The sequence below is a fragment of the Suricata suricatta genome, chromosome 9 (assembly GCF_006229205.1).
Source record: "Suricata suricatta isolate VVHF042 chromosome 9, meerkat_22Aug2017_6uvM2_HiC, whole genome shotgun sequence".
Lineage (NCBI taxonomy): Eukaryota > Metazoa > Chordata > Mammalia > Carnivora > Herpestidae > Suricata > Suricata suricatta.
This window is the reverse complement of record NC_043708.1, coordinates 26,075,346-26,089,843: the sequence shown is the minus strand read 5'-3', so window position 1 is coordinate 26,089,843 and position 14,498 is coordinate 26,075,346. Positions and strand designations below refer to the sequence as shown.

The 14,498-nt window shown below is 45.1% G+C and overlaps 1 protein-coding gene across 1 annotated transcript in view; it reads left to right on the top strand.

Moving 5' to 3' along the window:
- Window positions 1–2,305: 2,305 nt before the first annotated feature.
- DLST (dihydrolipoamide S-succinyltransferase) overlaps window positions 2,306–14,498 on the top strand; it is a 19,638-nt gene continuing 7,445 nt past the window's right edge. The window contains exons 1-10 of the mRNA XM_029950643.1: window positions 2,306–2,409; window positions 2,971–3,004; window positions 5,740–5,788; window positions 8,616–8,671; window positions 8,800–8,874; window positions 9,102–9,157; window positions 9,686–9,797; window positions 11,598–11,756; window positions 12,128–12,204; window positions 13,068–13,165. Of these exons, the coding sequence (XP_029806503.1) occupies window positions 2,347–2,409; window positions 2,971–3,004; window positions 5,740–5,788; window positions 8,616–8,671; window positions 8,800–8,874; window positions 9,102–9,157; window positions 9,686–9,797; window positions 11,598–11,756; window positions 12,128–12,204; window positions 13,068–13,165 (779 nt within the window). The 5' untranslated portion in view covers window positions 2,306–2,346. The remainder of the gene's footprint in view (window positions 2,410–2,970; window positions 3,005–5,739; window positions 5,789–8,615; window positions 8,672–8,799; window positions 8,875–9,101; window positions 9,158–9,685; window positions 9,798–11,597; window positions 11,757–12,127; window positions 12,205–13,067; window positions 13,166–14,498) is intronic.

The following is a 14,498-nucleotide window of genomic DNA, read 5'->3' as shown; positions in this document are numbered from 1 at the left end:
AACCTTTGCCCTCTGAGAGAGACTTTGCACGCTGCTGTAAATGCGCGTGTACGCAACAGCACGTATATGTGTGTGTCTAAAATCCTCACATCTGAGATTAACTTGGGTGATCACTGAAACTCCAGGAGAAATGCTTTGTCGCATCATTCAGGCCTGAGCTGCTAAATTTTAAACAGGAATCTCTCAAATTGATTACTTAAAGTGGAAAAAATGAAGTAGCTAAGAAATAGTAAAGTGAAGCAGCATTTGAGACTCCTCCACTTTTTTTTTTTTGTTTTACTGTTTATTTTTGAGAAAGCGAGCACAAGCAAGGGAGAGGCAGAGAGAGAGGGAGACAAAAAATCTGAAGTAGACTCTAGGCTCTGAGCTGTCGGTGCAGAGCCTGACACGGGACTTGAACCCACAAACCATGAAATCATGCCCTGAGCCAAATGGGACGCTTAACCAGACTGAGCCACCCAGGCACCTTATAGCTGTCTAAGAAATACTAACAGCAAACCCTGCAAGGGATTACTGTTTTGGGACTCTTTCATGGCATCTAGCAGTCTTATAAGCATGGCAGTATTTCATAATTCTGCCTGTATTAGCTGAGTACCTACAGCGTATCAGGCACTGTGTTCTGTGCACAGGATTCAGAAGAACAGAGCCATCTCTTTCCTCCTTGCGCTCTGCTCAGGAGAGGAGACAGACAGGCAATAAGGACATTATAATGCAAAGGAGAGATACAGGGACATTGTTTTGGAAGCACAGAAAAGGTATCTGTTAACTCTGATTATTAGGAAAGGGATTCAAAAGAGACTTAGAGAATTCTTAGAAGTCCTTAGGCAAATAGGAGGTGGGACCAGCCCACACAAAGACAGGAAGGAGTGAAAGAGCACCCTGCGGCTATTGCCAGCAGTGGTGGAAGGAAAGCTCCGCACTTGTGAAATCAGGGGGCGGGATCACAACAGAGCCAGAGGCCAGGTTATCAGGTGCCTGGTCAAACTAAGGAGTTTGAACTTCATCGTATTAATAGTGAGAAGCAATTGAAAAACTTCAATAAGAGTGACAGGATTAGATTTGTGTTTCAAAAGGATCTTTGACATAAAGGATGAGTTAGAGAAAGTGAATGGAGGTCCAGGTTCCTTTTGGAAGCTTTTAAAATAATCCAGGTGAAGGATGCTGAGGACTTGATCAGGGGCAGCAGCTGGGCAAAAAAAGTTTTCTCTGTTTCTATTTAGGGCTACTTTCCATTCTTGCGGAATTGAGGTGGAAGCTTCCAGAGTTTTGGTGAACGAAGGCACCAGAAAGGTGCCTGAGGACCAGGCAAGATGACTCAACTGAAGCAACCAACATGAGCAGGCATCAGTGGCTCATTCATTCATTCATTCTGAATTCCACCAAAGCTTATAGAAAATCTTTTCTATTAGGAAGGTGAGCTAGAATGTTCAGGGGCCTGGGCTTTGAAGGGGAGGGAAAACTAATGAGCGGTGGGGGTGCCATGTGCTTTCACTTTGAAGGTTTCACTCAGGATGTTTATACACACCTACCTATGCCAATTTCTAAGTGCTGGGGATACAGCCGTGAACAAGACAGACAAGGTCCCTAATAACGTGGTTTACATTCTAGCGACAGAGGGGTTAATGAGCCCCCTCCAAAATGCACAGGATGTACGGGGTTACAATTAGCTTGGCTGGAGGGAATTTGAGTCGGACTAGAGGAGATCAGGAGATGTTGCAGAAATAAGGCTACTTAGTGATCTTTGGTAAAAGGGCAATGGGAAAGTTTAGGGGTTCCTTGTATCTGTTTCTTTGTTCTGGGATAAGGGAGGTAGGCAAGTGACTTTTGCTTTTTTATATATATCTGAGGAATCCAAGGCTCAGGGAATCAATGTCACCTGCCCAGGGCCACTCAAGTGTAAGATCAGGCAGGCATGTCTGCCAAGGTCCGAGTTCAAAGCCCATGCCAACCTCCCGCTCTTTCCCGGTAGAGCAAAGGTGGAAAGGCGCGATGTCCCAGGAGAGACTGGCGCCAAGCTCAGGGCCAGCTCTGAGGAAAGGTCGGGGAGGGCGGGACTCCGGGGGCAGCCTGGTCTCCGGACAGTCGTAGGCACCCCAGGAGGACCGGCCCAGGCCGGCAGGCGGTGCAGGGGGTTCCGAGAGCTCCCCACAGCTGTAGGCTCCCGGGCGCAGACAGGTAGGCTGAGGCGGGGGCTGGTCCGCGCTGCCCGTCCGTTCCCCCCCACCCGCCAGTGGTTCGCTCCGAACACCCCTCCCCGGGCGGCAGGTGCCGTGGCCCGCCCCGCTTCCGGTTGTTGCCGGGCCCTATATCCGGTGTCCGCCCGCCCTCGGCTCCGCCGCCGCCGCGATGCTGTCCCGGTCACGCTGCGTGTCTCGGGCGTTCAGCCGCTCGCTGTCTGCCTTCCAGAAGGTACGGTCCGGCCGTGCCGGGGCCCCGGCGGATGAGAAACCCGCCGGCGGGCCGAGGGGCAGCCTGGGGAGCTGGGGCGCGGCGCGTCGGTGAGGCCGGGCACCAAGGGCACCGGGACGCGGAGGCCGCGGACTGGGCGGCCCGGGGCTGCAGTTGCTCCCTGGGGCGTCTTGCAGAGCCCAGCGGCCCCCAGCCTTCCCGAGGCAGCCGGCGCCCCGTCCCCTTCTGCGCCCCACCCTCCGCGCCGGGGCTGAGGAGCCGCCCAGAGCCGCGCCCGTCCTGACACGAGACTCCGAGTTTGGGAGGCGGCGCGGCGGAGTCCGGACGGGATCCGGGGCCCGCCCCCTCTCTCCCGTTAGTCAAGGGGTGTCAGCCCCGGTGGGAAGTTGATATCATTTGTCAGGCCCAGTGTGCGGCTGGGACTGAGAGCCCTGGTTGTTGTATTTGCCTTTTGGAGTCATGAGATTCACCTGTCACTAGCACCTGGGCAGCTTTGAGTATGTACTGTTTCTTCCCTCCTTTCATCTTGGGTGACGTCGACAATGTCTTCTTTCTCAACAGGGGAACTGCCCTTTAGGGAGACGTTCCCTGCCTGGTAAGTTGTGCCCTTGTCTTCACCTAACGTGCTCTTCTCCCGGGCAGAGCAGTAAAGTGGGGAAACCGGGTGCTAATGTTTCTCCACATGACGTTCAGATATATAGGAGTGAAACAAAGTACTATTTAATAAGAACAGCTGTCATGTATTCATTTAGCACTTAGTTACTGAGTTTCTTCTGCCTGTAGGGCACTGTGCTGGGTGCTCGCTAGGGATATAGCAGTTAACAATTCTCACCCTCCTGGAGCTTACAGTCTAGGAGGAAAGACAGAGTGTAAATTGCTAAGCAAATGAGGGATCATGAATTTTGGTCAGGTGCTGAGAAGGAAACAAATGAAGGCAGACAGAAGGGCCCTCTTTAGTAGGGGGCGTTTAAAACTGCAACCCAGAGGGTCTAACAGAGGCCAGTTCAGTGACTAGCAGAAGGAAAGGGAGTAGCATGTAGAGTCCATGAAGAAGGGAAGAGCTTGGCAGTGTTTTGACACTGGGGGGGAAAAAAAAAGGTGATTGAGCCAGATAATTTTGGTTAAGGGAGGCAATGTTATGAGATAGAAAATGGTGCGTAGACTCTTGGAAGGAATTTAGGTTTTATCCCAACAATTTTTTATATGGCTGGCATAAATGTTTGTTGAATGAGTAGATCCTGTTGTGAGCTTTCTGTGTGCCAGGCATTGCTTGGAGTGCCTTCTGCGCATTTTGCAGTTAATCACCAAGAAACAATAAAAGAGGTATTCTCTTTTACAAATGCATTACCCAAGAAGGGGTAAGCGCCTTCACCAAGGCCCCTCGGCCAACTGTTGGTCAAGCCATCAGCCTAAACTCTTAACCCACCATGTTGCCATTTACTCATGCGCTCAACAGAAGGTGTATTGAGTTCTTACTACATGCCAGGCACTGTGCTAGGTGACAGGGATGCCCCCCCCCCCCCAGGATCTTAAGGGCTAGCTGGAGAGGCAGCAAATATGCGTTTATGCACACATCAGGACTCAGTTATATTGGGATGACTGTGAACGAGAAGTGTAGGGTGTAACGAAAGGGTGGGTTGTAGGCCAGCGTGGGAAGGTGGAGAAAGTGGTGAGGATGTCAGTAAAGGCTTCCCAGAAGAAGTGACATTTAGGCCAAGTCGTAAAGAATACGTAGCAGGCGGCCATGAGAACAATATTATAGACAAAGGGAATTGCTTGTGCAAAGGTTTTCAGGCAGGAAGGGACTTAACCGGTCATAGAAGTGGAAAGGAAGCCTGTCTGGCTGGAAAGATAGGGAGGGCTGGACAGTACAGGAATGTGTGGTTTTTGGACTTTATCCTAAGAGTCATGAGAACATAGGCACCTAGCACAGTGTGCGCTTGTAATGGACTCTCAATAATAAATATTCTTTTAAACTAAGAATCCTAAAAGTAAACCTTTTCTCCATTTATAGACAGCCCTTGGGGTTTGTGTTGTGTCCCAAGGCTTCACCCTGAGCTAGTCACTTCAACCTCCAGAAGCCCTACCTGTGTATGAAATGAGAATAATGACAGATGGTCGTTCTACTTCAGCAAGGTGTGAGACCTAAAAATCAAAATGAGGTCATTTATGTGAAAGCTTTTTTCTTTTTTTTTTAATTAGAGAACACGAGAGGGGGAGGGGGCAGAGAGAGAATTTTAGGCAGGCTCCATGCTTAGCGAGGAGCCAGGTGCAGGGCTCAATACCATGACCCTGGGATTATGATCTGAGCCGAAATCAAGAGGCAGATGCTCAGCAGCCTACTTGCTGTAGACTGAACTCTAAATTGGACACAGGGTTCCAAAACTCTGTATGGGCTGCTGACTGTACTAGCTCAAAGATATGCTATACTTGGGATCTGTGCTGCAGAGGCATCGGCTGCTGAACAGAGAAGTGACTGACTTGAGTCTGAAACCCTGGAGATTTTGGGGAGGTGGGGAGGGCACGAGAGAGAGCTGTTTCCCATTTGGTGCCTCCTGAGCCCCTGGTTTAGAAAGAATTGTTAATCTGAAAGAATGATGGTCTCTTAAAGAGTTTGCTCAAGTGAGGCAGCTGCGCTGAGGTAATGAGTTGTCGGTGGGGGAAGTGCTGTTATATGTGGTTAGGACGTTTGGTGGGGCAGAAAGGGGCTCCCACCTTGTTGAGTTTGGCCAGAGGGGAAGACCTCGGGGAAATCATGGGAAGACAAACCGAAAGTATGGTCAGTGATTTGCTGGGTACTGGTGCAGACTGGAGACCTTGGGCCTAAAGTGGCCCAGTCTTTTCGACTAGAGTTTAGGTAATAAGACTTCCAGGTTCAGGCATTTTAAGTAACCAGGGGAATGGAAACCCAGACCAAACATTCCCACTGATTCTCAGATTAGGCTATGTGTAGTCACAAGATAAGCCATCAAGTGTCTTTCTCAAGCTTCAGTTATATTTGAACACTTGGGGAGTAGGGAGGTTTTATTATGAAAATATATAAGGATAATGAAAGGTTATGAATTTTAAGGTGAACAAGATTATAAAACTACCTCAGGCTTTGCCTTTAGAATTCTCCCCTTTCCTCTTCAAACACATACCAATTCCCCACCCCACATGCCTGTTGCTCTCTGCCATGGAGAAGCAGGACTCTGTGATAAAGATTACATTGGTGCCTCCATTTGATCTTGTTCTATCTCAGAGTTAGGTGGTGAACAGACTTTTCCGTTCCCAGCAGGTAACCTGTATAAGATAAGAGTTGTTGGTTAAGAGTTGTTTTGTTTCTTGCAGGGGTCTCCCTATGTCAGGGACCAGGTTACCCTGACAGCAGGAAGATTGTGTAAGTATCACTGGGGAGCACAAATGTGTGGCCACAGGGTATTTAAGACTGTAGTTCTAAATCTGACCATCTGCTTTCTTCCCTGGCTTCCAAGCCTAGATATCAAGGAGGTTATGTTGATTCTCTAGACCTAACCTTGTTGTTGACTTATGATGTGTGATATACCTTGCGCTTAGCCCTCATGTCAAGTGCTTGTCCTCAGGTGTTTAGCTTATAAAGAAAGTGAAATTGGAACCCTCTCTTTGTGAGAATAGATATACAAGGGACTCATATGTATTCTGGTTGGATACAGATGCTGCCGAAGGACTGGAGGTTAACTTTTGTTGTGGAGATTTGGAGCATCCTCTTGGTAGCATAGTTATTCATTTTTGAAACAGTAAAAGCAAAAGACTAGTCAGTTGAGTCCTGGGACTTTGACTGCTTCGGAGGGAATGCTGCTATTACATAATGCAGTTTGGAGAAAGGCCACCCATGTGTGGTTCAGATTAACTTCTGCTTATGAATGTTGCTTAATGCCACTTTGCATTCCAAGTATTTTCAGGGTGGTGGTAAGAGGATGCTCACTAGTTATCCGTTAAACAGCTCTCAAGCTACTTTCTGTCCAGGGAGAGTCTTTAAAATGAAGCCTCAGCAGATTAGTTCCTTCACCGTGCATCACAATGGGATTTTCTTGTCAACTAAGACTGATGCACTTGTACTAAAAGCATGAATTTCTGAGTTATTTATGGAGGGCAGTTGACCTTCATGAGTCTTTGAACTGTGTGTATTTTTTGGTCTAGCAATTCCATTTCTAAGAATCTAAACTAAAGAATTCCTGGGATACCCAGATTTCTCAGAATGACCAAACGGGATTGGTTAAGCTATGTCATTTTAACATGTTCACATTATGATAAATGGGAAAACACAGGTTATAAAATGATTCTGTATTTTTACTGTTTGGTTGTCTTGTTTTTTGTTTTTTGCTGTTTCCAAATATTCTACAGTAACATATAATACACTTTGTTTCTTTTTTTAAGAGCATGAGCAGGGGAGGGGTGGAGGGGTGGAGAGAGAGGGAGAGAAAGGAAATCCCAAGCGGGCTCAGCACCATAAGCTGAGAGCCCGATGTGGGGCTCAGTCTCACAAACCATGAGATCATGACCTGAGCCGAAACCAAGAGTCTAACGCTTAACCGAGTAAGCCACCCAGGTGCCCCTCATCTGTAATTTGAATGAAAATTGGAACAACCACAAATTTCTATGCAGTAAATACAATAACTATCTGAAAGTAGATTATTTTTTTTTTAAAACACTAAACTTTGAGGGGTGAGATCACCCTAATCTTATAGCTATTTTTGTGTTCTTTGTTTTTTGTGAATAAGGTATCCACTTTGTTTAAAAGCCCTTTTATCATAAAACCGTTTGGTTTTTCATGATTCGGAAGTGAAAAGAGACTTCACCCTTGTCTTACAGGGCCACCAGTGCTCCAGGTTCCTGAGTGTTCTCACAGAGCGGTGTCTGCAGTTGCACATTACCCACTAGTTCTTGCCCATGAACATGTACTTAACACATGGTTATAGACTTTATGCAGATCACTTTGTGTTCTGTGCTTTTTAAAAAATATCCTGGGGGCGGGAAATAAAATAAAATAAAAAATATCCTACATTTCCCCCCTTAATTCTACATAGATCTTCTAGTTATTTTGACATTACAAAAGTAAAAATATCAAAAGGCAACTTATGGGCGGCTGGGTGGCTCAGTCCATTAAGCGTCCATCTTTGGCTCAGGTCATCTCATTGTCTAGGAGTTCCAGCCCTGTGTCAGGTTCTGTGCTGAAGCTCCGCATGGAGCCTGCTTCAGATTCTGTGTCTCCCTCTTTCTCTACCCCTTCCCCACTGCCACTCTCTCTCAATAAGTAACCATTAAAATAAATAATGAAAACAAAAGGCAACTTAAATGTGTTTAGCTTTCATATCATAAAGGTGCTTGTTGTAGAATATTCAGACAGTCCTGAAGCATAGAAAGTGGAAGTCCGCATCAGTCCTAGGCGTTCTCCCCAAATGCATATGTGTGTAACAGATAGCCATGGATACCTTACATATCTACATCTCCCATTCTCCAGAGTGAACCACCCTTAATGCTTTTGTGCATGTAAGGTGGTCTCATGCTCTAGTTTACATTATATGAAGTTAGTGCCATATTGGAAAATACCTTGGTCTTTTGAGGTTCCTCTTGAGTGAGTCCAAAGTGGACTGGTGTACTGCCTCCTAGCAGGAGAACAGACTAGGAGATATCCTAGGACATTTTTGGTGGTTCTGCCCACCCCTCAGGCCCATAGCATCTTGTTTTAATACTGAATACTTGTTTAATAACTGTCTCATCTTGCTGCCTTATCTGATCCCTGTCTGTAATCCTGCAAACAAAAATTGTGGCGCAAGGGCACGGGATTTATCTTAGGTGGATTTAGTTAAGAAAAAAACTAATCAGAAGCCAGTTCATTTTGGTGAGTGTGCAAAGGACCAAGATACTTACCTTTTTCTTCACTGAACCAAATATAAGTCTCTGTTTTGTGAGACCTGACATTTCACTTCAGAGTTCTGGACTCACCTGAGGAGCTTACTACTTAGGGCACCCAAGTCATCCAGGCTCTGCTAGAGACCTGCTGAGTCAGACTCTCTCGGGTGGGGGCTGGACATGTAGGCTTTGAAAAAGTTCCCCTACGTGACACTGATGGGCACCCCTTGCTGAGAATTGCTGATTCAAAGGGAACGTGATCCATGGTGCCTTGTCTAGACTAAAATGTGAATGATTCACCTGCTAAAGGAGTTTACTTTTGTTTTTTTCTGTAGTATTAACAACAGTAGTGTCTTCAGTGTTCGCTTCTTCAGGACTACAGCTGTGTGCAGTAAGTACCAGCCTTCAATTCCCTGCCTGCTTGGGAATGGCGTTTTAATGGGAAGAGCAACAATTGAGTTTAATTAAAAAGGAAAAATATGGACTACATATGGTTTTCCTTTTTTGCTCTTTTCCTAGAGGATGATGTGATCACAGTCAAAACCCCAGCGTTTGCAGAATCTGTCACAGAGGGAGATGTTAGGTGGGAGAAAGGTAAGATTTCAGGCCTTTCTCATTTCTTAAGTTTAAATACTTTATAAAGTTGTCATGGCTGTCCCCCTCTCCCTGCGCCAATAATTGGGCTCCTTCCTTCTCTTTACATGCAGTGTAAGTTTTCCTGGCCCTATAGGAAAAGGGTCTTCTAACGTACCTGTCAAAAGAGATTTTGTGGCTACTGGAGTCCTTCCCACTTAACAGGTAGCCTTTGCCTGTCTTTTCAGCTGTTGGAGACACTGTTGCAGAAGATGAAGTGGTTTGTGAGATTGAAACTGACAAGGTAGGCTTGTCCTATATTAGTGTAATTTTTCATGTTCTCCTCTTGGTTTATTAACCTAATTTAAAAAAAAAAACAGGGACTTAATTGTTTAAAGATAATTTTTAATTTGCTTTAACTTCCATCGTAGAAGTGTTGGAATAACTCATTTTTTAAAAAAGCCTTAAAAGTTTATTTTTGTATTCTCAATATACGTGTTATGTACTTTAGTAGCTTTAGTTTCGTAGTGGGGAGGGGCCGTGCTCGCACACTTGTGCTCATGCATGAGCTGTTTGGATTTTTTTTTTTTTGTATCACTTGGAAACACATTAACTGAACATTGCTTTAATGTTTCTGAGAAAGGACAAAGGGTGAATCTTCACAATAGCATTGACTCTTCATTAGTCTGAAAATGTGGCCTTGGTATTTCTATATGCAGAGTTTCGTTAATCTCTTTGGCAACTCTTGTGACTCATTGGAGATTCTAAACAATTCCATTTCTAATGTGGAGTAAAAATTTGAACTCTTTCTCCATCTGTCCTTGTTTTCCAGACATCTGTGCAGGTCCCGTCACCAGCAAATGGCGTGATTGAAGCGCTTTTGGTACCTGACGGGGGAAAAGTCGAAGGAGGCACTCCTCTTTTCACGCTCAGGAAAACTGGCGGTAAAGAAGTTCTCCTGCTTGTCAAGGTCTCCAGTGTGTCCCCCTTGGAATTGGGGCTGAGCATAATGTACTGATCCCTTGATCCCTCAAAGACTATTTGGCGTTCCAGTGGCTGTTAGTTGAGGGACTAAGTGATATTTATATAGTGGGCACTTTAAATATCAAGTTCTAGATGAAAGGGATATTTTAGAAAAACCTCATAATGACTGTTCTTTCTGTGTATCTTCCTATGCTGGACCTTTTCTTAAAGATATAATAGAATGAAGAAGATTTCTAAAGATAGTGATTTTTTTTTTTTTTCCCCTTCTCCCCAGCCCTGGCCTCAGAATCACATGGGGGTTTTATAATAACATAAATGCCTAAACTCCATGGCAGGAATTCTTATCTGTTAAATCTGGTGGTGTTATCAGATCCTGGTTATCTATTATAGTTTGTTTTGGGGTTTTTTTTAATGCTTTCCAAGTGATTCTGATACGAAGCCAGGGCTGAGAGCCACTGTTCTAAAGTGAGAAGTAGTAATATTTCATGGTGTCGTTCGGGAGAATTCAGCATGTTTTTTCCACCTCTGTTCTCATTTGTGGGGAGGGTTGTTCTTTCTCTTGAGAAGAAATGAGAAACAAGGAAATGAATTGTATGGGACCTTACAGTCAGTATGAGGGGTTAGGAAAGAAAATAACTGGCTTTCTGATTCTTAGTTAAATGCTGTGACTGCTAAAGTCTAGTTCTTTCTCATTATCAATATAGTTAAGTAGTGAGATGATAGATTGCATCATTGAGATTAGTCAAGCTGAGATAATGTATGGTAGAAGGCTAGGGAATAAGATCCATTCTTCCAGGGGTGCCTGAGTGGCTCAGTTGGTTAAGCCTCCACTACAGCTCAAGTCATGATCTCACAGTTCGTGAGTTCAGACCCTGCATCAGGCTCTGTGCTGACAGCTAGCTCAGAGCCTAGAGCCTGCTTCGGGTTCTGTGTCTCCCTCGCTCTCTCTCTGACCCTCCCCTGCTCATGCTGTCTCTGTCTCTCAAAAAAAAAAAAAAAAAAAAAAAAAAAAAAAAAAAAAAAAAAAAAAGATTGATCCAGTTGAAGAATTTCATCTCCTGATTATTCCTTAAAAAGAATGTTCTTATTTAAATATGAGAGCAGATATGTACAGTTGGATAAACTCAAAATACACGTCTAATTTAAAAGATGAAAGATTTATGCGATCTGAAGAGAAACCAGAGTATTACACATCTAATTTAAAGTTGTGAATTTATGGCTTGGCCACCTCTCATTGATTTATGTGCATTATGCTAGATGAAATGCTTTGAACTCTTTGAGCCTTTATTTTAGACTTTTATTTTTTAATAGTTGAGAGTATTCTTGGACACGTGATGTTTAAATAGAAGAGACTGTAACTATAAATGTGTATGTATGTGTATCAACATTTTCAATTGCCTGGGGTTTTTTTTGGGGGGTTTTTTTTTTTTTTTTGGCTTAGAAGTTTACATTGCTATAGGCTTAGTAGGTGCTGTGAAAGTACTTGCTAAATTTGACAATCAGTTGATACTTGTGAAATCAGGAAGGCAGCTGAATTAAGTCAGTTATGTAATGTAGGACATCTAGGAGTGCTGGGATATGGAAGGGTAGTGCCTCGTGTCATTTGTGCATTTCATAGTGCCCTGTATACATGGCAAATGCCCTGGTAGACTTTGTCAAGTGATTGGAGATAGAGCTTTCACTGCTAAACCTTGCTTAGTATCTGATTTGGTTGCTTTTCATTCCAGACGGCACCAATGACCTCTGTTTTTGTTTTCCAGCTGCCCCTGCTAAGGCCAAGCCAGCTGAAGCTGCTGCCGCTGCAGCCCCCAAAGCAGAGCCTGCAGCATCTGCAGCTCCTCCCCCTCCCCCTGCAGCATCCATCCCCACTCAGATGCCACCAGTGCCCTCACCCTCACAACCTCTCGCTAGCAAACCTGGTAAGCCTCCACCTCCCACATGTCTCTATGGGGAAGAACATCTCTCCTGTCACGTTCCTTCACAGGGCAGAATCTGAGACTAATCATGGCTCTGAACAGGCTCCGTTGACTGCTTTGTAGAAGAAACTGTAAACTTTGTATCAGAAGACCTGGATTCGGATCCCAGTTTTCTGTTTAGATCTGTGTGACTTTAGCCTAGTTAACTTCTCCGAGCAGATCATTCACCTGTGAAGTGGGAATGGTCCTAGCACACCTCAGAATATCTTGAAGTGACAGTACAGTATGAAAACACAGTACAATATGAAAACACTGGCACTCAGTAAATGTTTCTTTGATTTTCTGATGCAGCTGTACCGTCTCTTCATTTTCAGTGTCTGCAGTAAAACCCACTGCTGCCCCTCCAGTAGCTGAGGCAGGAGCTGGCAAAGGCCTGCGTTCAGAACATCGGGTAAGCTTCTGGGGACCACTTCCAGGAAGAGGCAGAGGGGCAGCGTTGAGATTAGTGGAGTGCAGGCATTGTGGTGCCTACCTTTGAATGGCTGACAGCTCATGGAAATGGAGTTTAAGAAGTGACTTATTCACAGTCACATAAGGGTCAGATGATAGAACTAGAATCCCAAGTCTTGAACATTTACTTGTCCACCGGTTTTCCCCACTATGTTGTGCTACCACTGAAGCGCCTCGGTTGAATTGAATATTTGCAGGAGGCAGGAGCTTAGGAACGTGCGCCCTGCCTCTCCCAGTAACACACAGTCAGGGAGGTGGTTGGGTGAGCCCCGTTGCTGCCCCTCAGGGACACTTAGCTGAAGGTTTCACGGCGCAGTGGCTGTCAGGGGAAGACCTAAAACCTCAAGTATGGTCAAGAGTGTGGGTTCCTCTGCCTGAGAATACCTCCTAAAAATACTGTGGCCTCAAAGTTTGTTGCTTGTGAGTTTCCATTCCACAGTAGCTCTTCTCATGCAAGTCTTTAGCACCAGAGATTGCCCATTCTGTAGTGATTCTTGGGCGGGCTAGCCCTACACCACACTCTTCCTTCTCATAAATTGGTTTTGGTTTTTAAATGAAACCATTTCCTGAGCCTGCATTCTTGGTTAAATGCAGGTGCATCTGAGGGAGTAGTTTCTGTCTGGGTCTCCTCATTTCTTGCTCAGAGGAATAAAGCCACCACAGACCAGACAAAGCCTGGAGTTCTTGTGCTTAATTACTATCATCCTTGACTATCTAGTCCTTATAAGCTGAGTGCTCTCTCGGACTGAGTTGAGAGGGCTTGATGCAGAGAGACCAGATTGTCAATACTTGTCCCACTTTCAGGAGAAAATGAATAGGATGCGGCAGCGCATTGCTCAGCGTCTGAAGGAGGCCCAGAATACGTGTGCGATGCTGACTACTTTCAATGAGATTGACATGAGGTGAGTACTCTAGTCCTCTTACTGCCTGTCCCCTTTTCCTTGGAGAACACTTGAACTTGCCCATCCCCTGCCTAGTGCTAATTCCAAAACTAACTGCAAGACGAGGGATTTCTTTGGGTCAGCACACAGTGCAGTGGCCCATTGGCTTCATTCTCTGATTGCCTGCCTCTGTGACTTAAAAACTTAGCCTTTTATACCTGAATCTTGTGATGTCTGATAAATGAGGCTGATAATGGTGTTAAACTCTGATGACCTGATTGGTGTCGAGTTGCTAAGTAGAGATAGGGCAGCGGGGCCAACAAGCCTTATGTCTCAGCCTACCTTTGAGATGCAGAACCACTTGACTGCACACTCAGAGCTGGGGCACTGTACCCTGCTGCTTTCTCACAGCAGCCGCTCCTCACATACATTCCTGGGCGACTCAGACTTGGGTGGTAGAAAGGCTTGTCCTTGCTTTCACCTTTCCCAGCTATGATAAAGAAGTGAAAAGTAGTTTTGTTTTCTGTTGGATTTTGTTTTTGTTGTTGTTGTTTAGTAAAAACCTCAGAATGATAACCAGAGGGACAACTGAGTATACCCATTTTCTTCAAGGTTTTGATGGATACAAGTGTCAGCACTGTGGGACGAGAATGTAGTTAAATTTTGCAGTATTTGAGCACGTAACTGTATTTGAAGGGCATACAAGGATAAAGGAGACAGAGCCCTACCCTTCTAGAACTTACCATGTGGTTTAGATAAACTCAAAATCTAGGAAAAGAAGGATTAGAGGAGTACAAAAACTATGAAGTGGAGAGAATGAGAGCATTTCTTTTTTGAGGTATAGGGCAGAGTTGGGGTGGGGAGGGTCAGGCAGTACCTCTTGGAGGAAAGAGATTTTGTTAATTTATGTTTATTTTTGAGACAGAGCATGAGCGGGGGAGGGGTAGAAAGAGAGGGAGACACAGAATCCAAAGCAGGCTCCAGGCTCTGAGCTGTCAGCACAGAGCCCAACGCGAGGCTCAAACCCATGAACCATGAGATCGTGACCTGAATCAAAGGCAGATGCTTAACTGACTGAGCCACCCATGTGCCCCAAGATTTTTTTTTTTTTTTTTTTTAAGATTTTATCTTTGGGGGAGCACTTGGGTAGCTCAGTCATTAGAGCATTTGACTCTTGATTTTTGGCTCAGGTCACGATCTTGTGGTTTGAGTTCAAGCCCTGCATCAGGCTCTATGCTGACAGCAAAGTGCCTGTTTGGGATATTCATTCATTCATTCATTCATTCATTCATTCATTCATTCATTCATTCTCTCTCTCTCTCTCTCTCTCTCTCTCTCTCTCTCTCTCTCTCTC